This window comes from Pleurodeles waltl, chromosome 3_1 (genome assembly GCF_031143425.1).
Source record: "Pleurodeles waltl isolate 20211129_DDA chromosome 3_1, aPleWal1.hap1.20221129, whole genome shotgun sequence".
NCBI lineage: Eukaryota > Metazoa > Chordata > Amphibia > Caudata > Salamandridae > Pleurodeles > Pleurodeles waltl.
This window is the reverse complement of record NC_090440.1, coordinates 1,868,938,366-1,868,963,281: the sequence shown is the minus strand read 5'-3', so window position 1 is coordinate 1,868,963,281 and position 24,916 is coordinate 1,868,938,366. Positions and strand designations below refer to the sequence as shown.

Genomic DNA, 24,916 nt, shown 5'->3' with positions numbered 1-24,916 from the left:
TAAGTGACAAAGTAGTGCACTCAGGTTCAATTAGTATATGGCAAGGAAACCCAAGGTTCTCTGTCTCACACGCTCATTGGGAAGCTTATCAGGGAATGTATTTGTCTCAAGACATGGGTTGGTGGGTGTCACAGGTATAATGGGGTTAATGCTTAGATCTTAGTAGTGTTTTCCAAGCATGCTGCCTAGAAACTGCCACTTCTTTGGCTTTCAGTTGGACCTTTAGGGAAACTAGTTATTTTGAATACCCATGGCACCAGGGTTATTATGTGGGTACTTGCTTCTAGTGAATTTAATTGGCTTGCTTACTTTTAAGAGCTGAAAGGTGTTAAAATCCCTTGCTACTTTGGTACCCTGTGAATTCAAGGACCACAATTGAATTATTGATTATTAATAAAGAAACAAAACAAATTAATTTGTCCAATATTTAATTTTGTTACATGGATTGTTAAAGCAGAACATAAAAAGTATCTCAGTAAAGATCCCGAACTCTCCTGAAGGATCCAACCCTAGGGCTTGAGGCTCCCCAGTCACTGTATCTCCTGTACTCGCCGGGTCTCAGGTAGTACTGAGGTCCTCTGTAGTTGGGCTCTTCATAGAAGACCCAGTGCCCATCCTGCACATTACAGGAATAGATGTCATTGTAGCGGAACTTCTCATACACATGTGGACAGTCTTCAGAGAACTCCATCATCTGACCTCCAAAGTTCTCTCGTTCGTAAATCCTCATTCTGTAGGATCCACGGTGCTGGATATCAGACAAGGCACGAAAAGGAGAAAAAAGAAACTAGGATGAACGTTTGTCTCAAAATAACAAATACATATTGTAAGATAATAGAGTGCGTTTCTCTTAAGCAAAAGTAGTGTTTGTATTTTTGAGATGTGCATGTAGCTCACTGCCCCTCTTACAGAAACCTAACTTTACTTGACATATTTATTATGTAATTTTATAATGTGGTTATAAATTGCAACATTCGCCCCATCGCCCCATGATGATATGGTGGTGCTAAAGCGAAACTAGCTGTGATGATGAACTGAGTTTAAACAAACCATAAAACAGTCTCCAAGATTAAAGCGACAAGGATAAGGGCACTATCTGCATGGAGAAATAGGGGCTTTCTACAGTCCATTGAGTGTGAACATGTGAAATGGGACAATTTGAGCAGACAATAAGCACAAAAAGCGATGAGCCCAGGGCACAAATATAAGAAGGGATGTGAAAAATAACCCAATAGTTAAAAATGCCTTATAACCATGTGTGCCTGTGTTATAGCATGAATTGTGGACTGTATAATGGGCGCAGAGTTTCTACCTTCATAAAAAAAATCAGTGGACTAAATGCATAAACCAAACAATCTGTACATTATTTACCAACTCAAAGTTCTCAGAATTTGTTTTTCGAGCAAAATAAATTGTAATAAGACTTGAAACATTCTAAACCAGGAACATGGGCCACAATTTCCTGTTTTCTGTGTGTCGCTAGGTAATATGACCTCTTTCTGCAAGACGTAAAGACAATGGCATGGTCGTTTCATAGCAGCCTCACTCTTGCTGTTTGTTCTATTTTAAATTAAGCTTTGGTGCAATTATGAGCATTTTGGAGAAAGGCAACGCGATAGATTGAATTTTATTTTAATAAAATACAATGATTTCCGGGATATAAAATGATATCCATCACATTGAGAAAATTAATAAAATATAAAGGTTAAACCGACTCTAACAATGAAAGAACGAAAAGACATCGAATTTTGAGGTAGGTTAAAGTAGGGGTTGTTACTATAGCTAGGGAGTGAGTTAGCTTTTGGGTTTGTTAAGAAATAGAGTTAGGTACGAACTATTGCAGATGATTTCCCTCATTCTGGTTTTCCTTTTTTCTTTGATGGGGATTTCTCATAACTACTCTCTGCAAAATGTTTTTCATCATTGTTGCATTTTTCACTGTCACATAGATCAAGAATCTGCCTCATGTCAAACTAATTCCAATAATGACCAAACCACACAAACATTGATAGTTTTTAACGAGATGCTGTCAAATTGTTCTCTCAACACAACTATCAGATACATGATATCTTCCTGTGTTATATGTATGCAATAGTGATAGTGCCTGAGCAGTCCCCATATTGTATCGCTAGTATCATACCAGATTAAGAGTGAAATAGTAGTAAAACGGAACGCAGATGTTTACTTAGCAGATAAAAACATACTGATGGCGGCCATAGGGGAACACCTGCTAAATATTCAAGCCACTGAAAATAAAGATCATAACAACTGTGGTACTAGAAAATATACTGCTATGTCAAGAGAATTCATACACTACTTGTCTACAACTAGGATCCCCAAACAAAAGGGTTGGAATGAGAGTGCTATTGGGTGGTATGATAAGGAGTGTAGATTTGCCATGGTAAAAGATTTGAAAGCATAAAAAGGGCCGATTATCATTCGTCAGCTTCAGTTCAAATGTTTAGGATTGAAAGGAGTAAGTATAAAGCATTACTAAGGAAGAAGAAAGTAATCTTACATCAAGGAGTGTGAAATAACCTGATTAAGGCAGCTGATGAGAAAAAACTGAGGGCCTGTTTATGACTTTGACGGTCCGATTGTCGGACTGCCAAAGCTGCGGGGAGAATGTCACTGCCAAGTCAGCACCCTCACCTCTGTCGTATTATGATGTGTAGCTGCACTGGCCTCAGCTCCCTTAAGGCCTCTGAATACACACTGCCTGCATTGATGCTGGCAGAGGGCCCCCTGCACTGCCCACAACATGGTCATCGGCAGTGCATGGGTTCTCATGCCATGGAAAGGGTTGCGGAAAGTGAAGTAGTTATCAGCACTGCAGTGCTGCCGTTGCCACCACCGTAGCTGACTACAACTTTGACTGCTGCTATCCTATCGGTATCATAATCTGGCGGTCGGACTGACAGGAGTGCGGCGGACAGACTTCCACCAGGAGTTTGGCAGTCAGTGGACTGAAAAACTTGTAATGAGGCCCTAATTTTGGGGGAGAAAATTGTCTGTGTGTTTAGGGATGGCTCAAATAGTCATGACAATAGATTTGCTCACAGATCTGAGTGAACCACTATAAGGCAGTGTGTAATATCAGTGATGGTTCAGTTCACTTAGAAGAACCTGCCAACCATGGATCAATTGGAGAATTCAATGTTCTATGCCCAGAGTTAGACAGAACAATCATAGATCAAAAGGCCAATAAATCCCAGGTCCTGACCATGTTTTAGTGGACATGTTTCGATCTGACCAGAGGCCAGGTCAACGATCTTGGATAAAATCTTCAAGTGAAGTGTTAGGGAAAATCTACCTTCCTTCTTCAAGGCAAACTGCAATCATAGTGCCCTTTCATAAAAAGGAAGTAAGTTATGTTACAGTAATCATAGGCCCATTTCATTACCTAATAGTCCTGGGAAAATCATTAGCCATGTTCATTTAAACAGGTTACTGGCCTGGGTTGATAAAAAGAACATATTAATTGATGCACAGGCTAGATTCCACAAAGGCATCAGCACCATTGACCAAGCAGTCGAACTATATATGGCATATGCCAAATTTAGAAGGGTGCATAAATTGGCACTATACCTCTCAGTTATAGATTTAAAATCAGCAGTATAGCTGGTTAATTAATACAAATTATGGTACTCGCTTGAAAAATGGTGGTCGAAGATACCCTCCTCCAAGCTTGTAAAATGTTTATGCAGAAACAAGTGCCTCTGTGCACTATGGAAGCTCTGGAGTAGGTATCCCCTATTTTTCAATATGCTCTGGTGTACGCAAGGATTTGTATTGACCCCGTTGTTTTTCTAATTTTTAAATGACTGTGAAGAGATGTTATGAAGAGAAAGCCCAGATGTTCTGAAGTGAAATAACAAAACATTGTCATCTTTCTTTTCACAGATGATGCAATTTCGTTGACGTGTATGCAGGACAAAATGCACAAAGCCTTGGAGAAATTTGAGAGCCTAAGTAGCCAGAAGGATTTTCGCATCAATGCACAAAAAAACCCAATTTCTTCGTCCCGGCCTCTTGGGAAGTCTGCAGGGATGGCATACCAGGTGCTCCAAACAGTGAAAACCTATAACTACCTGGATATTTGCTTCAATAATAAATTGAATAGGCAAAACACACTGAAAAGACAGCCACTACTTTGCAATCCCAAGCAAATGCTATCCTTCAGGTTAAAAACAAAATTAGTTGTGCCCTGACCTTCATTCATCAAGTCTATAACAAAAGGAGGTAGAAGCAGAACCACAACATTTGCTGCCGAAATATGGGGATACAGAGATTAAAAAAAAAAATGAAAAATCATTCTTATGCCCCTTTTTAAGTTTGGGTCCTGGCATGTCACTTCTTCCCCTATATCTGAAATTTGGGTTTCTTATTGGCCAAGTCGGTTCCTCATGCCCGACTGTTTTCTAGTAAAACAGGCATTGGAAAATATTTTAACGCAATTGTCCTTGATACACGTCTTACTTTGTTTTTAAAATGTCTCTTTGGCATTTTGCCTTCTAAAGTGTACTATGCAAAGTTTGCTGCTAACAGTGTTGGTATGATTGCTGTGATTGTAAGTTTGGAGGGCAGGAGATGTTAATGCATTTTATGTTTTATTACACGAAAATTAGCACCTTCGCTCTGAGGGACTCATTTACAACAAACTGGCACCTTGATTGACTAGCAGAGGTGCATCAAAATTTCTGATGAATTTGTGGCGCCTTGGTGGGCTAGCATCAAAAATGTGGACGCTAGTCAAGTAAAGCACGGGGAGGCCCCCTCAAAGCAGCCTGGCATCACGTTAATGTCTTCCCCTGTACAAAATGACGCTAGAATGATGCAGTGAAATCTTGTAGATTTTACTGTGCCAATTCTGCTGGGCCTCCTAGTGGGGGAACACCTCCCTTGAATACATTATACCTGGTGCAGGTATAATGTGGCGCAAGCGTTTTTAAACTGGTGCAATGGTACCCTTGCACCAGTTTGTAAATATGACATGGGTTGGGTGATATTCTGCACCACTGTAGCCTAAAGAAAAAAAATAACGCTATCGCGGTGCAAGGGACTTGTAAATAAGTCTCTAAATGTCTTGTACCACAACTTGCACTGAAGTGCTTGAAATTTGCTGTTGAACGAATAATCTAAAGATCTACATGGCAGTATCCAGTTATGTCTAGGCTGCTTGAACAGCCAGGAGAAGGCCCGAGCTAATGTTCTACTGTGCTACTACTAAGCTGACATTTCCTTTGCTCTAAGTATATGTCTATTGTCTGACCTAACTAATGAAAACTTTTACTTTTATTATTTTAATCATTTTTGAGAGGACTGATTATATAGTATAAACTATGGAAACTGGTGATTCATGAAATGCGAGGGCTGCTCTTTGTTTTTAAAGTTTTTAATGGTTGCTCATATGAATTATTTTATTTGATACTGTGTAATTTAGCTTGTCATGCCATTGCATATTTATGCTAATGAAGATTGCTAATTGAGATAAGTCACATACCACTGAGTTCATTGTCAATTCCATAAACTGTGGGAATGAAGACATTTACTATATTGCTTTGATGAAACACCCGTGTTTATTTTGGTTGGGTCATATGTTGTAATTAGAATGTGAATTTCCACAAGAGAACGTCAAGAGCACCAGCCTATTCAGTCATGGAGTGGGTGCCTAGTGATTAGGTATCATAGGCCACTGTGGAAGTGTTGGTTTTAAAGGAGGAATAAATACAATGAAACACAGCAACACTCACTTGTGGGGTCAAGCGGCAAGACTTGATCGAGTCATTGAAGCCCATCCAGTGCTGAAAGTCAGGGTACTCCCCTCTTCTGAGATAGTACTGGTGACCCCGGAAGTTGGGGTGTTCATAGAGTATCCAGTTGCCACTTTCCAATCGGATGGAGTTACAGCGGCTGAAATAGGAGCTCAGATCGGCACACTCAGAGCTGCACTCATAGGACCTGCCCTGGAAGTTCCTGTCCTCATAGAAGATGATCTGTTTGAAAGGAAATAATATTTTTTGTATTATCAGTTCAAAATTACAAAATATGATCTGTGATTCTGTTGTCAACTATGAAATCTTTTGGTTTTATAACTTCAATTTCCGAACATCAACTTGCTGAACTGACTTGCAAAAGCATATCAGAATGTTTTCGCTCACAATGTCAAACGACTCAGACAAAGGACAAATATAAATTTTTCGTCAGACTTCAAAGCCGAACTATCCTCCTCACATAGAGGGTTTAGCTCGGATGCAGTTGTAGAAGTAAATGTGAAACAAGGTGTCTCAAACTATGACACAAACTGCCATGGAATCTGTTGCAGGTCAGGATTTTTTTCACACGCAACAAAAAATTAGTGTCAAATGGAAACAGTGCACATTACAAAATGCAGCCATTTTGGATGCATTTTTCATTTCTGCAATACAAGGAGTATATGTAATTTTCAGAAAGTGAAATATTATTGATAATCTTTCACCTCCTATCTGTATCTCACTACCGTTTGGATTTCTTCAACACACTGTACAGACTAAGGTGCTCATTTACAAGAAAGTGGCGCATCGCAATCAATGCACCAGTTTTCTAGCACCGCCCTGCACCCCCGTAACGATACCATGGGAGCCCTAAATTTACAATACAGTGCTGCATGGCGCAAAGTGTCCACAACAGCATCAGAAATTCTGATGCTGTTATTGATCTGAACCTTAACATTGCTGGACTAGCGTCAAAATTTTGGCCCTAGTCTAGCAATGTTAAGAGAGTCCTTTAGACAACAGCACAGCATCACTTTTAACGTCTGACCTGAGCAAGCAACAAAAGAAAATGAAGCAATGCTGGTGCAGCATGGTGCAGTGAAATCTTGTAGATTTCACTGCCCCATTTCTGCTGGGCTTTTAATGGGGGAATGCCTACCATGCATACAATATATCTGGCACAGGCATAATGTGGAGCAAAGCTTTACAAACTGGTGCAATGGTGACACTGTGCCAGTTAGTGTAAAAAAAAAGAAAATATGCTAAGGCGGCGCAAAATCCTTGTAAATAAGGCCCTAAGGGCCAGATGTAAGTAGAAAGCAAATTGCGAGTTACAATTTGCTATGCAGAAAGGTGTCTCAGACACCTTCTGCGACTCGCTATTGGGTCGCAAAGACCCACCTCATTAATATTAATGAGGTGGGTCACAGTTTGCGACCCCATAGCGAGTCTGGGCACTCACAGGGATGGTGGCTTGCTGGAGACAGCAGACCACCATGCCCGTGACTGCTTTTCAATAAAGCATGTTTTTTTTCTATCTGCAGCCCGTTTTCCTTAAAGGAAAATGAGCTGCACTTAGAAAAAAATACCGAAACCATAGGACCACTGCCTGCTCTGAAAAAATACTTTTGTGATCATTCACAAAGGGGAAGGGGTCCCATGGGGACCCCTTCCCGTTTGCGAATGACTTACCATCCAATTCAAGTGGATGGTAACTGCGAGTTGATTTGCGACCGCTTTCGCGGTCGCAAATCAACTTACATCACGGTGCAAGTCGCAAATAGGAAGGGAACACCCCTTCCTATTTGCGAGTCGGAAACACATTTTGCGAGTCGGTTCCGACTCACAAAATGTGTTTCTGCATTGTGCGCAGGCATTAGCGCCTCGCAAACAGCATTTTTCGCCGTTTGCGAGGCGCTAATGCCTTGCTACATCTGGCCCTAAGTGTACAGACATGACTCATAAAGTATTACCCTCATTCTCTTGTGATAGAAACATGTTTGAATACGCATTCAAAACACGCAGACCCTCATTATGAGTTTAATGGAAATCCGATAGGGATTGTGAAATTGGCAGGAAACCACGCCCCTTCAAGATTTTCCTTGGGCACGTTATCCCCTCAAAATCTGGTAGAATTTATCCAGAGAACGTTATCTCAGTGAGTAGAAACTCACAAGAATTGTGCGCAAAACACAGACACCACTGATATCCAAAACTGCCATCTAGCCAGTGGAAACAGTGGCTGTACCTTTACATGGGGCAGCTAGAAATATAATTGCCCTGAATCTAATCATAAGGGCGGTTCACATGGAATCAAGTCAAGTGGTGAATACATAATCGTAAAGCACTCAGGGGCGTATTTAAGAGCCCCTAGCACCTCCTTGCTCCACATTAACATAATTTTTTTCATGCTAATGTGGCCAACGATGGCAAAATCATCCCGCCAGATTTACAAAGTACTGCAATGCATGCATTGCACTACTATGTAACCCTTTGCGCTACATTATGCCTGAACCAGGCATAATGTATACAAAGGGGGCGTTCTCTTTTTTTGGCACTATTAACACCTGCTCAGAGCAGGAGTTAAAAGGAGACTCACCATTGTTTACAATGGGCCTCAATGCCAGAAATTTTTATGCTAATCCTGCAAATCTTGAAAACTAGCATCAAAAACTTTTATGCTAGAACCCCTAACTACTGCCATGGTATGCCGTACACATGGTGGTGTTAGGGGTGCGCTAAAGGGTGAAAGAAAAGTGGCGCTGCACTGGGTGCAATGCCACATTTCTTAAATCAGGCCCTCAGTACATTCACATTCATGCTCACTCAAGTGAACAATAACAATATGCATCTTCCCCCTTAGTGTCTCTTCTGATGTTATCTATCTCAAGGTGAAACAGTTCACTAATACGGAGATGAAGTGGTGTGCGCCAGACTCATTGGACGCACTTGGCCACGTGCCCTCGGAATACGTCTCCAATATGAGTGACCTAATCGAAAAAAACATCAAGAGTTGCATGAGCTTTACGAAAAAAAACATCTTTGACTAATGTCAGGTAATTTATGAAAAGGCATATTCGATTTAACGAAAACTTCTGCTACTCATATATATCGTTACATTCTTGCGTATGAATGAAGTACTGTCACAAAAGTACACAAACGGGCACTTCTCACTTACTTTCCCCATGTTGGCTGCTGGATGGATTTCAGATCTCGGTGTTGTAGATGGGAAAGCACACCCCTTATATACATGCTCTAATCCTACCGTCTGTATGTGAACAATACATTGACTGCATACAACTGTTTTTGCACAATAAGGTTAATGCGCTCTCAGTCCTGTAAAACGCCCACTGGTATTGTTTGGAGTTGCTTACTTAACAATCGTTTTGCAGTGAACAGTAACTACAGCACAACGCACTGAAAGTGTTAAAAGCAACCTATTGTATATTAGAACAAATGACTGTGAGAAACCGAAAAAAAATCTAGTGTTCTCGCTGGAACAATGGCTTGGTTATTTGTCTTTGTTTCAAGCTGCGCTCACTAAAAATACTCGTTTGAGCCAGTAGATGCATCGAAGATCGATTAAATTAAGTATATCCCTTATGCCAAGAGCGCAACGAGATGGATTTCCATTGTATAGACGCTATGATAATATTTGCATCTTTTCATTTGTTTATGTATTTATTTTTTGGTTTTATTAGGACCAACCAAATACAGGTGTCAGAGCTTTGGAGCAGTTCATAAAACAAAGTTTAAGAGACCAAAAAATATCAATTACAACTGAAAACAATATAGTGTAATTAAATATACATACTACAGTATAAATCGAGACTCACTGAAAAAACAAAGATTACAGGGAATACAAAACAGTAGAAATTCACCAGTTGCAGTCAGAGTTCCTTCAAGTATCTAAAACTCGCATCCTAAGGTAACTATAACTCACGACTTCGCTATTGCACAGTTGTCTCATCAATAATTGTATTGCAAATGTTGCAATGAGAATATGAAGGATGACAAAGAATATGTCATCGATGATATAATATGTGGAGTAACCAGCTGTGCATGGCAAAGGTGCTAGTTACAGTTACCTTAGGGTGCGAGTTTTAGTTACTTGAAAGTACTCTAACTACAGCTGCTACATTTCTAAGGTTTTGTATGAGTTAATTTAGAACATAACTATAAAGTCCCTGTAACCTTTGGTTTTCTCAGTGAATTTCTATGGCTTTTTTGACATATTGTAATTTTACTTGCTAAACGTGAATCCACTCACCACAACTAGGTAATATCTATATGTATCTCTCTCGCTATCTATATATAAGTATATATAATTAGGACTATGTTTCCATAGAAACATTTTTTGGGGACTTGCCTAGATCTTTGGCACCATTTAACAAATCTTCACAAAATTTTCCCAAAAAAAGTGGCCCAGTGATTCTTGTTGTGCACAGGAGGTGATCCATTAAGCGGGGGCCGAGAAAAAGTGGGCTAAAAAAACATTGTATTTCCCATTTTAATTCCCATAGGATCTGTCGACAGGTCTACAGCCCGAACGACTGGACGGAATTACACCAAATTTGGCAGAAAGCTAGCTGCTGGGGCGCAGATTGTGCTTTTTGTTATTTGGTGTAAATCTATCCAGTAGTTTAGGAGTTTTTTAAGGGCAAATAAATTGTATAGCTCTGGCCGTGATTAATTGGGAAATTCACAAATATTTGCAAATACGTGTGCGAAAAGAAGCATTGCAATTGGCTCACCACAACCTGACTAGAGTTGCAACTGTGATTTATTTAACTGGACGAGGTCTCTTGGGAATGAAAATTGAAAGTGGCATAAGGGGTCAGGGTGAAGGTAGCCTGACCCAGGGGTGTGATATAAATGTGTTTTAGGGGACAATTATAGGTTTAGAATAATTTTGTCATGGCGCACGATATTCGTGAAAATTCAAAATATTTCACTCATTTCTGAGATTTATTTGCAAATATTCACGATTGTGAGAAAACACGCCTGATTGCAGAGGCCCCCTAACTTTTTGCCCCCACTTTTCACTTTTTGCTGGTGTTTTCCTGACTCTGATGGTGCCCTGGGTACTGCAAACCAGCCCCTGTGTTCTGTGTAAAATGAGTATGCAAATTAGGCTAATTGTAATTGGCTATGTATATTGTAGGACATGTCGGTTTTTGGGATCCAACCATTAAATAGTGCACCCATAGGTGTACCCATAGGTGCACTACTGAGGTGCCCAGTGTCATTTGAAAGGTGGACCTGACTTGCTGGCTGCTTTTAAATTAAAGTTATATGCAAATTCGACTTTGGAATTAAAAGTACTTCTAAAGTCTTAAGCTACCTTATTTTTCAATATGTCACCCCCAAGGTGTGCCCTATGTGCCCCTAGGGTAAGGTGCCATGTAACTATAAGCAGGGACCTTATCAAAATAGTTTTATAAGCCCTGGTGAGGTAAAAAAGTCAAAATTGTTTCCCCTCAATCTAGGGAATGGCCTCTATAGGCTACAATGGGGGAACTTTATTTTAATTAACAGAGTCCCCTTAAGTGTCAGATACCCTGAGTTTGGTATCAAATTAATTGCTATAATACATCCCACAACTTACAATTGTTGGATTTAATATAATTAGTTCAGGTAAAGAGTTTTAAACTCTACCTGAAAAGTTGCAAACTTCAGCTCTGTAGTGCCCTTCTCTGACTGGACAGCCTCTGGCAGCCGGTCCAGGCTGCCTTGATTACGTGTGAAGTGGCCTGGCCTGAACACAAAGGATGTGCCTGGAGGAGAAGATCTGCCTCAGCAGATGAGGAAGCAGGATGGGGGAAGGGCTGCCAAACTGGTCTTCAAAGGCAGGGAAGGACATTTGGAGCATCCCAGCACCTCCCTCACATCCTGCAACCCCAGACAACTATATCCCCTCTTGATTAGATTAGGAGAGGGCAGGAAAGGGGTGCGCTTAGGGTTTTTAGCCACAGCAGTGGGTGGGCTCAGCCAAATCTAACCTCCAAAAATAATTTTCAGCTATGTTGGATTTTTGAACAATGGTGCTACCTGGGATTGATTTTTGCCACACTTCCCAGGAAGTGGTCATCACATGGGGAAGAACCCTGCCTCTGACTGGACACCCAGGACCCCACTACTTTTCACACAGGAGCAAGGATAAATATGGAAAAGCTGCCCCCACACATCAGATTCCTACCAGATCCCTACAAGGAAAAACATCAGAAGAAGAAGAACTGCCCTGCTGGACCCCTGACCTGCACCTGGACCCTGCACTCTGAAGGACGGCACCAGCTGCACACTTGGGACTCATCACTAAAAGCACTAAAATTACTTTGCCTGTCTTCAACTGGTTCAAGAAGGGACTTCCTGGTTGCTACAGGTATAAAGTAGCTGACCAGAGTCCCCTGCATCAAAACCTGAAGGAACTGACCAGTGGCCATTTTTGGATTTGAACCAAGTGCATTCTGGAAGCTGGAGTCCAACTCAGAGCTTCTGGAACCTTGGTCAGAGCTGCAGATTCCTAAAGGACCTTCAAAGACCTTCTAGAAGAAGATCCAGAAGTTTGGAGAAGATTGATGAACTATTGTAAAAAGTTCCATAAAGGGACCGACCCACCGCTGAGAGTCAAGCCGGTTTATGTTGACTGCGACCCGGCCTGACTTGCAGGTTCATCCCACTGAAAAGCTCAGGACCCCCAGACTTCCAGGATTTCACCGGGGGCTCCTTGAAAGTCAATCGGACAACTTTGACTCGAAATCGGCTTGCTGTGGAGGGTCATTGGACGTCCGAGAGAAAAAAAGTTACAAAGTCCGAATGTAAGAAGCTTATCGAAGAAGGGCTCCACAGACGTCGGATCAAGATTCAGCTGTGGCCCAGAGGAAGATTTCCACCCTGAAAAAATAATCTAAGTCCGAAGGTAGAATTCTTCATTGAGGTCTCCTGTGAAGCGTATCTGAAGAGGGCGTCAGCGAGGTTGGAGCCGATTGGTGACTTCATCCCACTGAAGAAAACCTTCAAGAAAAAGGCTAAGGGACATATTTATGAGCCCCTAGTGCCCCTGACGCATCACTTTTTATGACTCTCCGTGGCGCTATGCCCTACGCTGTATTTACAAGGTGGCTTTAAGCCACTTTTTTGTGGCTTAATGCCACCTTATAAATACGAACCCTTCACATGCAGCCCTTTGTGTGGAAGGGGAGTGCAATGGGTGTTGCTGTGAGCATGCCACAGCAACACCTATTGCATTTTGATGCTGCCTCAGATTTATGAATTTTAGTAAACCTGAGGCAGCACCAAAATCTGGGGTAGCGTTAGCAAGGCGAATACTTTGATTCTTCCTCGTTTTTTGTCTTTTCTACGTGTGCTGAACTCTGCAACACGCGTACAAAGAGCAAAATGCCCGGCAATATTGTTTACGTGTGAGAAGGTGTCCCTTCCTGCACATAAACAGTCATTTCAAAATGACGCTTTGGCACTTCTGTGTGTGCTACATCCTGCAGCACACACAGAAGTGCCAAATTGCCATTAGTGATTATGTGCAAGAAGGGACACCTTTCCACACATAAACAATCAAACCCATCAACGAAGACATCCATGCACAATGGTGCAAGGATGCCTGTGTTGGCGCTGACAGCTAAATTTAGTGCCAGCACAGGGGACAACACAGGGGTGTGCCATATTCAATTAAATATGGCGCATAACTGCATTGTGAAAATTAAGGAGGTGGTGCTGACAATTTTGCAGTAATTTTCCTTTAGATATTGGACTAAATCCTAAAGTAAACATTTGACCGAGGCCTCCCGCTTGCTGTAGCTGAGCAGGGCTCCATCGCGGTCAGCCTCAAACTCTGATTTTGCCTCGGTCTAGAGCGACCAGATTGGCGCTTTTAGCTTCTATAAGCTAGAAAACATTAATTCTTTAAAAATTCATATCTCTGGTTCCCCTTTTTCTGAATTTAATCATTTTGCTGTCATTTAAAAGATAAAAATATACTCTATTTTTATAAATTGGTGTTGGATTTTTATTGTGTTTTGTATTTTATTTATTTACCTTTTTGTGACTTTTTAATGCTTTTCACACCTGTTTTCCTTAGTTAAGCCTTATTGCTCATTGCCAAGCTACCAAGGATTGAGAAGGGATTAATTTATTGAGACCTGACTGGACCTAGTGGGGGTTAGTATCCCATTGCTAAGTGTAGGTACTTACTTGCCCTTACCAATAATCCACTTCCCAACACTGGCCAATGCCTATAATCACCCAACCCCATGCCATGCATGGCCTTAGGCAATGCATAGCTGGGGTTGGCTGCAGGGCCTAGACTATGGCCAGGCCTGTGGCCAACCCCTATAACCACCTAGAGAGAAATTGAGCGAGGGAGATAGCTTTTTCAGGCTTTGATGAATTATATACTTAGAATGAAAACGTTTTAGACAAATTGAAATGAAAAATTTATTTGTCAAGTAGAGTTAAATCACTTTCTGGTACGTACCTTAAAAATGTGAAGTTGAGAAGAAATTTAAGTATGGAAAACACCACAGACACACATAGACTAGAACCCAAATCTTCAGTGTGACAGTCTGAGACATTAACTACTATATCACAGGGACTTATTTCTCTATAGTGTCCAGACATAACTATGACACACAGTATGAGATACCAGGACTTGAACCTTCAACCTACTGAGTGACCGTTCAATAGCTTTCCCAGAAGGTCTTTAAATTTAACTTTGCGGACTTCAGGAGGAACCTCAAGGCCCCGGCAATCCTAGCTGGCTCCTGACTCCTGCGGGACCCGGTATTGCTCCTGCAAGCAGGGAGCTGCTTGAAATATCAGCTCCCTGCTTATGGGAGCAATGTTTTCATCTGTTTTGCTGTACGCACATTTGTGTGCAGGGAAAAAGATGGAATCTCCGCTATCTGCTAGCAGGAGCTGTATACTAGCGCCCGCTTGCAGAAAGCAGAGTTTGTTTGCTTTAGCTTGGTGGGAGCAACAATATGGGTGTTGATGTTGATGTGGCACAGCCACACTGATTGCACGCCCCTTCCAAGCAAAGAGCTGCGTGTGCAGGTGCCATATTTAGGAGGTGGTGTTAAGCCACAGTTAGTGGCTTAACACCTCATTGTGTATGTGTCGGAGTGCATAGCTTCAACATAGCTGCACTAAAAGTGAGGCTCCAGTGGCGATGGGGCCTTTTGATTCTGGCCCTATTTGTTTTGATGCAACCCTTTTGCCCGCATTCAGTGTGTCCAATGTGCCTCCCCCTTCTGCCATTTTTCAAATTCCAGATAGTTCCCCCGTGTAACTTACCATGCATTTGTGGTAGTTCTTGGTAGTCTGCTTTGTCCTGTCCTGCAACTCCAGTCACCAGCTCCTCCGGGATGACTGCTGCCTCCATCGCCTCCAACTCATCCAGGTCCTCAAGGGGTTCAGGACTTCAATCTCCAGTCTATAGTGCTGCCTTTCGGTTCCTGGCCAGTTTCTGCACTTGCAATCGTGCCAGCACCTCTTACAATCACCTCTGCCAAGCTGTTGACTTTATCTACTAGTGCCTGTCATATAGCCTCTATCCTACCTATTGACAAGTTAGAGGTGACAAAGAGCTGTTGTCGGTGCTCCGTCACCTCTCCAATCAAGATGTCATTCTCCCCCTCACTAAAGTGACACTTCTGCTTCCTCTTCTCCTTCTCCTGGGACTTTGCTGGTCCCTTATTGTTGGTACTGGTGTGATTGGGATCTCTCGGGGGTCTCTCTTGGCCTGCCTTCTCCATCTTGTCTCCCTATTTTTTTTTCTTTCTCATGCGTTTGTTTACGCTAATATTGTTAAATATGGCGCTAACACGTTTAGCATCAAAAAGCGTGCAGCAAAACATTCTAATGCCACTTTTACAGCATTAGCATAATTTTTTTTTCAAGCATGTCGCAATGGTTAGTGTCATTTTTTTTCACTAACCTTTCCTTAGCACCATGGTGCTTCGTTTTTTAAATATGGCACATGGATGGTGCTCAGGAATGGCCTTAGCCTGCGGTAATTTTTTTGGAGCACAACTGCACTAGTTGTGCGTCATTATTCTTGAATCAGGGCAATAATGTGTTCAATACCTCTACACACCTATGATGCATTAGAAGCAGATGTGTTTTGTAAACACTTACCCCCTTTAGCTGGACACAAGCTGTACAAATGTATGTAGAACATAATCATGTAGTTACCCACCACTATGTAAACTATCAAACAATCTAACAGACTCAGTGGATGACTTCATTAGTAATATCAAGATAAATGATGTCATACAACATATCATGAATGATGTAATATGTGAGGTCATAAGCAGCGCGTGGCAGGGGCCAAGTTATAGTTAGCAGGGCTTGTACATCAAATGCTACCAGTGGGCCTTCAGCACTGATTGTGCTACCCACATGAGTAGCCCTGTAAACAAGGCTCAGACCTGCCACTGCAGTGTCTGTGGGTGCAGTTTTAAACTATCCTCTTGCCAGGCCCAAATCTTTCCTTTTTGAACATTTAAGGCACCCATAGGGTAGGCCCCAGGTAACCCCATGTTCAGGGTGCAGTGTATGTTAAAGGTCAGACATGTACTGATGTGTTTTACATGTCCTGACAGTGGGAGCAGATAGAGAAATTGTTTTGGGTGTCTCTGAAATCACAATTTAAAAATACATGTTTTGGTAAAGTTAATTTTTAGATTGTCAGTTTGAAACAGCTACTTTTAGAAAGTGGACATTTTCTTTTTAACCATTCTGTGCCTCTGCCTGCTTGTGGAATCAATGTTTTTGTCAGTCTGACAGTTGGGCTGTTTGTGAATTCCCTTTAGACAGTGACACAAAGGGAGCTGGGATGTAGCCTGCATATCCTGATGAGTCTCCAGGGCTAGAGTGGGGGAAGGAGCCGACACTTACACCTGAAAGGGCTGTGCCTGTCCTCACACAATACAGTCTCCAACCCCCTGGTGTGTGTCTGGGGCCAGGCCTGGGCAAGACAGGATGTTGTGAACAACAGGGACTTTCCTTTAAAGTTTGCCTATGTCAAAGGCAGAAATGAGTATAATTAGTGGACCCAAAACCCAAAAGTTTTAGATTACTTCTTAATCAAGAGGAACCTCTGTCACTGAGAAGAGCTGGAGGAAAGGTATTGCCCCTTTGCTTTGCTGGGTTGGTCCTGCAGTTGCTGTTTCTGCCTTAGAGAGGACAAAGACTGGAGTTTGCTGTGTTTTCCTGCTTGTGAAGTTTCTCCAGGAACTTGAACTGCACTTGCCCCCTGTTCTTAAGTCTCAGGGCCATCAAATACTTCCTCTGCAGCACCTGGACTCTCTTGCTGAGAGCCCAGTCCCTGGGCCCTTGAAAGAAAAAGCTGGTGGAACCAAGACTGAAATTCACACACAGGAGCCATGTGGGAGAAAAAATGACGCAGCACTTGCTTTGCAGCTGAAAAATTGATGCACTACCTGCATCGCAGCTGGGAAATCGATGCAACACCTGTGAGTGGCTGCCAAAATCAATGCATCACCCAGGCAGTGAGGCTCTTCACTACCGTGTGCCAGAATTTTGCATGCACCATCGCTGGGCATCAAAATCATCGTGAACCTACAGGTACTTGAGGGTGCCCATCCAGAAATCGACGCATTGCTCTTCTGTGGGAGAGAAAAATAACTCATGGCCTTCCCGATTGGAGAAGAAATGATGCATGACCTCACTTGTAAGTAAAGAATCAGCGCATCGCTGACTTTTCCATCCAGGCTTGCCTGCGCAACTTTATTTCTGACGCAAACCGGATATTTTGTGTAAAAAAAATGCGCCCATTGATTTGTATTGATTAAGCCTCTTTTTAATTTAAAAAGTCATTACTTCACTTGTGTATGTTGGATTTTTGTAATTTTTTTATTGTTTGATTTATATAAACATTGGGTACTTTTCTAAATTGGTGTTGTGTCTCTTTTGCAGTGTTTCCACTGTATTACTTTGTGTTGGGACAAATACTTTACACATTGCTTCTGAGATGAGCCTGCCTCTTTGTGGCATGCCATCAAAGGGGTGAGCAGGGGTTATCCTAGGTGTTAACCTAGGAGTGCATCTCCCTTATCCTGACTAGAGTGAGGGTCCCTGCTTGGACAGACTGCATACTGACCCCATTTCTATCATTTGTATTGCTAATAACTTTGGTGACTGTTAGACAAATTTCCAAGAAACTTTACAAGCTAGGTCTTGGGCCACAAATTGTGCTTTTTGTGATTTGGTGTAAATTTCTTCAGTATTTTTTTTAGAAATTAAGGGTCAAATATATTTATATATCTGGCGGTTGAATTTGTGAGGCTCAAGAGACTTTTGTGGGAATGCCATTTCAAAAGTAGAGTATTCTGATTGACCCACAGAGCTTTATTTTCTTTGGGCCAATTTGCTCCTGCTGGAGTCAGACTACTGCTGGAGCAAGTGCTCTCAGTAGCTACTAGCAATAACAGAAAAAAAATGCTGGTAGCCATTACAGGACCTGGGGGGACTTAGGGCCAGATGTATAATTTTTCCAAATAGCAAAAACAGGATGCATTTAAACAAGAAAAATGAAAATGATAAATGAAAATGAAAAAATGAGACCACTGCCTACTCTTGAAAAATGGTTTTGCATGCATTCACAAAGGAGAAGGGGTCCCTTGGCGAACACTTACTGCCTGCAAATAGGTTACCCCCTACTCGAAATAGGTGGTAAAATGCAAATGTTTTGTGACCACATTTGGGTCAAAAAACATTCCTACATACCTCTATCATTCGGTATTAGGAAGGGATGCCCTTGACACTCCCCTTCCTAATGCCTAATCGTTATGGAGTCGCAATTACACTTTTTGATTTGCTAACAAGTTACTGAATCGTAAATTAGAATTCATACATACCAAAATGCATGCTTGCAATTGCGGATCGCAAAAATGCATGATACATCTGGCCCCTAATCCCCTGTCCTAAAGTTGAAAAAATGTGACTCAAGGGGGCAAGGTAGGGATACCCTGCCCCCTGAGGCCCCATTGGGGGACCCAGAGGGACCTCCTGTAGGGCCAAAGTACAAAATAAATTTGCAGCCCCAATTGCATTGTTTAATTAAGAGGAGGGGCATGCTCCCCCTTTGTGAGCCATTAAAGGCCCTGGGAAGCCCACCCCTGGGCCAACATTCCGTAGTGAGAGGGGGTGCATGGTCCCCTCCCCGAGCCATTATAGGCCCTCAGAACCTCACCCCAGGGACACAGCAGTCTCTTTGCCCACTCTGGTGGAGGCAGGGAAACTTGTGTTTGCTCCTTTCTGGCACTTTCAAAACACCTGCCGAACAGGAGCAAACATAAAGCCTGCTCTCAGTGGGCAGAAGCTTTTGAAAATGCTCCTGATAGCTGGGAGCAGAGTTTTGATCTTGTTCCCGGTCCCCACACTAATTAGGGCAGTAAAACAGATCAAGATATTTCTCCCACCCAGAGGGAGTTGCATAAATAGCTGTTCCCTGCAGACGGGAACAATGACAGTTTTTGTAGCATGCAGGGAGCTGGCTGGGGCAGCGAGGGCCCTCGTGCTCCCTCTGCAGCCTCCAATGTTGTGCATGGTGGGTTCCCTAGGTGGCCACTTAAACTCAGTGGGTTTCAATATAAGCAACAGATGTATAGTGCCATTCAAAAAGCAGATAAGGTTGGAGGTTGAAGGCACTTGAATATCAGTGACTGTATACAAGGTTGTCTTGTCAACTGTTCCATGGTGATCAAGACATTGATTGAAAGTTACATTATTTATTCAATATTTATTCATCATAATATATGAGCTTTGGCATAGCTACTTATCCTAATTCAAACAAGCACAATTTATTAGAATTTCAAAAGTGTATATGTACATTTGTATGTTGAAGCCACACACTCTGACCTTTGTAAAAGATATTTGAAGCAGCTACATCTGACTCTCGAGGGACATTTAATAACAACTTGAGTTATAGCAGCTTTGTGATAGATTTGTTAGGCACTTGCATCTGACATGAGAGGGACAATTAGTAAAGGTTTGAAAGGCTGCAGCCTTGTTGAAGTCTCCAGTTATTGCTTCATACTGCAGAGGGACATCTAGTAATGACCTGATGTATTGTACTTATGAGGAAGACCAGACCTACTGGCTTTGGTAATGCTTGTTTACGATGTTAAGAGACGTGGAAGCAGAAGCCAAGAACTAGTGATATGTAAAGTATTTGAAGAAAATGTTTTAAAAATAAATGTTGTCTCGGCTGGACTTTAAATGAGGTATTAGATGGCCATCCAGCACTAATTTGCCAGACTGGATAATCAAAGATTCTGCTATATTTTAATCAACTGCATGTTAGTGGAAATGAATACTAAGCTGCCCTCATAAAGTGAAGTGTGCCTCAGCATGCATAATGGACAGCGATAAGGCAAGAATCAGTAGTTAGGGGACTTCAAAATGTGTTGAAGTTGGGGGATAGAAGGACAAATTTGGCTTTATTTAGTGTGACTGATTGTTTAAAATGGATTAACCAATATAGTACAATGCCTCCTAATCTAAATAGCTACTCATGGGTTTTGAGTATAGTAGCATGACCTACAGTATTACAAGCTGATAATATCTGGGAATATTAAATGTAGATTGTTAACTCTAGACTCATGGGAAAACTTTTTTTTTCTTGAAAATTGCAGAACAGGGAATGTGTTGTCACTCTTAGCACAAAGTTTAAATAAACTGTCCTACCACAAACTAATATGCAATGCTCCTTCAAACACTCAATAAGTGGGGTGTAGGTACAGTCGCACAGACTGAGCATGGTAGCAGATGGGAAGAGAGAACATATAGGAATAATGGGCAGCTAGGAAGAAGGAGCAGATACCAAGAAGGGATGGGTGGGCAGGCGGAGCAGCTGTACAGGTCTTAAGATTCATGTGTTCTGCTTCACATCGGACATGGCCTACCATCATAGGATTTACTCTGAATAATGGAGTAGGATTGTCATGAACACTGTGACAAGGCCTATTTAGACCTCCTCTATTTTTATTGTGTGTTTGTTTGCAGATTCATTTATCTCTTTTTAGTATAAAGTGTGAAGTTTTAGGCATGAATAGAAGTGTTAGTATCATGCCTGCCTTATTTTCATTGTTTTTGTATGGAAGCTACCATGAAATGATGGGCGCTTACAATAGAAGCTGACATATTTTTATAGTTTTAGTTATAGAAGCATATTTTGTATATGTAAAATTGACATGATACTTTTATCACCACATTCGCTTAGCCTTGTTGATGCTTCAGTGTTGCAAGTGCTGTGAGATAAAACAAGGTATCTGACCATTAATTGGAGTGGTTTTGCAATAAAACTATCAAAGAAGATGTCACACTAGTTTGCAGTGACAACCAGCCACAGTTAAGGGTTTCTCTGGAAGAGATGCAAAGAAGTGGCCTTCAGCTTCACACTGCTTATGATTCCCAGGAAAGAGGTGTGCTACAGCATGCAATCTGGTAAGGCTCTGTGGGTGGATGGCCTCACACTGGCCTTTTATAAGGCTTATCAGGACTTGCTGATACCGTATCTGGTTACTCTGGTTAAAGAAATGTCTTCCAATGTTAAAATGCCCCCATCTAGGAAAGAAGCCTTCCTGAAGCCTGGAAAGCCAGCAGATGCTTGCTCCTCCTATTGACTGTTGTCCCTATTAAATGTAGACACAAAACCCTTTGCTAAAATTCTCACCAATCGTATGGCGCAGTGTTTGCTAGTAGGGGTTGGCCAGGAGCAGAAAGGGTTTGTACTGGGTCGCTCCCTCACGTATAATCTCCAAACCTTTTTTGGAGTGGTGCAGAGTCTTAATCCAGAGGTGCAGGCGGTGGCAATTTTTATTGACATAGAGAAGGCGTTTGATTCAGTGGCATGAAGCTTTTTGAGTGCTGTCCTGTGACGGTTAGGTGTTGAGGATGTTTTCCTGCAGCTGGTAAATGTCCTTTATGCACAGCCAATGGCACGGATAAGAATCAATGGGATGGTTTCCGAGCCAATTGTCTTAGGTAGGGGCACTCGACAGGGCTACCCACTATCCCCTCTGCTATATGCCTTGGTGGCAGGACCCCTAGCATGTACGTTATGTCAATACCACTTGCATCGAGGACTACTACTGTATTCTGGGCACAGGATAATAATCTCTTCCTATGTGGATGATGCATTAGTGTATGTTCGCGAGCCGGATCGTAATTTGGTGCCAGTGCTTCGTGAGGTCACACTCTTTGGGAGCCACTCAGTGCTACATATCAATTGGGGGAAATCTAATATCATGCTGCTTACTCCTGCAACAACGCAGGTGAATGTAGAATACCCTTTGCAGTGTACCACAGAGCTCATTTGTTATTTAGGGATCAGGGTACATACCGACCCGGACATCGTGTGTTGTGAAAATTATGGGGCGGCAAAGAAGAGATTGGCTGAGAATGTGGAGCATTGGATTAAACGACCGTTATCACTAATTGTTCGGGTAGTAATTATGAAAATGATTGTGCTCCCCAGCCTACTGTTTCTGTTCATAAATATATCTTAATGGCCGTATCTACACATTTGCACGAAAACTTGACCAGGTGAAGAATGATACTTACTTGAAAACTTCTGACACTCACCCTACTAACATATCAGCTCCTAATAGCATGACGGACGTTTCAAGCATCTCCAGTAGTGAACTGGACACTTCTACTGAAGGGACCTCAGTGAGTATGCCAACACCTGGGGGTACCCATCCCTCCTCTTTTTTAGAGGACATGGCAAGAAACAGAAAAGGCATACGGCAGAACTACAACAGACCAAATGTAAACCCAAATTCACCAGGAGGTGGGGAGAAACCCAGGTTCAGACAAAAGGGAAGGCATGACAACACGCTTGATTGCAAGAAATCAGAGAACATGAGTGCAAGTTCCATACCATATCACAGTACAACTGATCATGATGCTGTTCAGGTTATTAATTTGTCAACATCTGTTCTGTCCCAAGATGAAATAAATGCTTTAGCAAAGGATTGGGTTTCTGTCCTGTTTCTGGACCTGACTATAACGATCTACATATTGGGTTATTTAAATTTATACGTCACATGAAGCTTAGAAAGTTCGTCATGGACAAACCAAGTTTTAACAAGAACTATGTCCCACCATTACCCAGATTTAATAGAACCATTATGGACCTACAGAACATTCACACGATTACGTCTGTAGATCCCCTGACACCTTCTACTCCCAGTGTTGATGAACTTTTGGAACACTTAGACATCCAGCCGAATCTGGAACTTGACAGTGGACTTAAGCCGAAATCTACTTTTATGCCAACCTTACCACCAGACAACATTGATATATTTGACAAAGCAGTTAGTGCAGATTTATTTACTCTGGAGGACAAACACATAACTAATGGCCTTAGATACAAAAACAACCTCAGTTTGACAGAACTCAAGGCCTTAAAAAGACTATCCTCCTGCACTAACATTATAATAAGGGAGGCAGACAAAGGGGGCAACGTAGTAGTGATGGATAGGATGGACTATATGTCCGAAATCAACAGACAACTAGGACACATGCAGGCATACATGCGCCTGCCTGACAATCCCATGCCTAGGATCACTAGTGCAATAGGTAACAGACTGTCTTATTGGAAAGACTTACGTCTCATCTCGGACTATGAGCACAGATATATGCATAATACTACACCCCGAGCACCATGTATCTATCTATTACTCAAAGTTCACAAACCAGGGATCTTCCCTCCTGGTAGACCAATTATTTCAGGCATTGGATCACCTATGGAATACATTTCCAAATACATTGACTCTTTCCTACAACCATTGGTAAAAAACTTACCTTCTTTCATTCAGGACACTAGATATTTGCTATGCCAGCTAGAGGACATTGATTGGACTGACGACTGTTGCTTCGTAAGCTTTGACGTAAACTCACTTTACACGTCCATCACACTAGAACGGGGCCTTGAGACTCTGTCAAAGGTACTTTTAGGCAGGGATGCTACATTGTATGAACACACCAACATGTTGCTAGATCTTAAACGACTAGTTCTAGAGAACAATGTGTTCCTGCATGAGGGCCACTGGTACCAACAATCCCAGTGAGTAGCTATGGGTGCTAAATTCTCACCTTCTTATGCGAATTTGTACATGGGCCAGTTTGAAAAACAACATCTTTGGATAGAGTGCCCCACAACTGTTACACAACACATCCTCTTCGGGGGAGGTACATTGATGACATACTTACCATCTGGACTGGAGATAGACAGGACCTGGTCACACTTATAGACCATTTAAACACCAACAACTTTAACCTGGTCTTCACACACAAGGTAGATCGTGACCAAATAGATTTCCTTGATCTTCTCTTATTTGTCACCAACAACAAGATTTCTTCTAGAACATACAGAAAACCTACTGCATGCAACTGTATCCTTCATGCACTTAGTGCTCAGATTAAGGCCATTCCATATGGTGAAATGGTAAGAACCAGTCGTAACTGTAGAGATAATGAGATCTTTTCACAAGAATTGGAACTGTGAGCTCATCGCTTCCACAAGAGAGGATATTCAGATGGGCAGTAAAAGTATAACTTCCAAACAACGTAGTACCCTACTTATTAGGGGATACAAAAAATCTAGCAATTATCAAGAGTAAGGACATTTTGCTTATCACTAGATTTAGTCCTGCCAGCAACTCACTGTTCCGTATACTGAAGAAACATTGGCATCTGTTACTCCTGGACACAGGGCTTGGGTCTGTTATAGGCAAGACACCATCCATTACGCACAGTAGGGGTCGCACTCTGAGGAACATTGTCTGCCCTAGCTACATAGCACCTCTCTCACAAGCTCACCCTCAAATGTGGTTACCCAGCAAACCTGCTGGTTTCTATAAATGTGGTTGCTGCATTTCGTGCCAATTTGCCCTAAACAAAACCTTGACCTTCACATACAACACGGTAGTTACTTACCATGTGAGACAGTTCATTAACTGCAATACCAGGTACACGGTCTACTGCATTATTTGTGTTTGTGGTCATATCTATGTGGGAAGTACGATTCGCCCTCTGAAAGAACGCATCCAAGAACATATTAGAGAAATCAGAAACTTTAATTCTGGCTATCCTCTGCTGACACACTTCAATTCACA

General features: G+C 42.0%; 1 protein-coding gene across 1 annotated transcript; it reads right to left on the bottom strand.

Annotated features, from left to right (window-relative positions):
• Positions 1-411: 411 nt before the first annotated feature.
• LOC138283455 (gamma-crystallin-3-like) lies at positions 412-8,967 on the bottom strand. The gene is made up of 3 exons (XM_069221409.1): positions 8,932-8,967; positions 5,754-5,996; positions 412-748 (listed from the first exon to the last, which is right to left on the bottom strand). Exons 1-3 carry the CDS (start codon positions 8,938-8,940, stop codon positions 473-475), a joined length of 528 nt encoding a protein of 175 aa, XP_069077510.1. The 5' UTR covers positions 8,941-8,967; the 3' UTR covers positions 412-472.
• Positions 8,968-24,916: the final 15,949 nt, after the last annotated feature.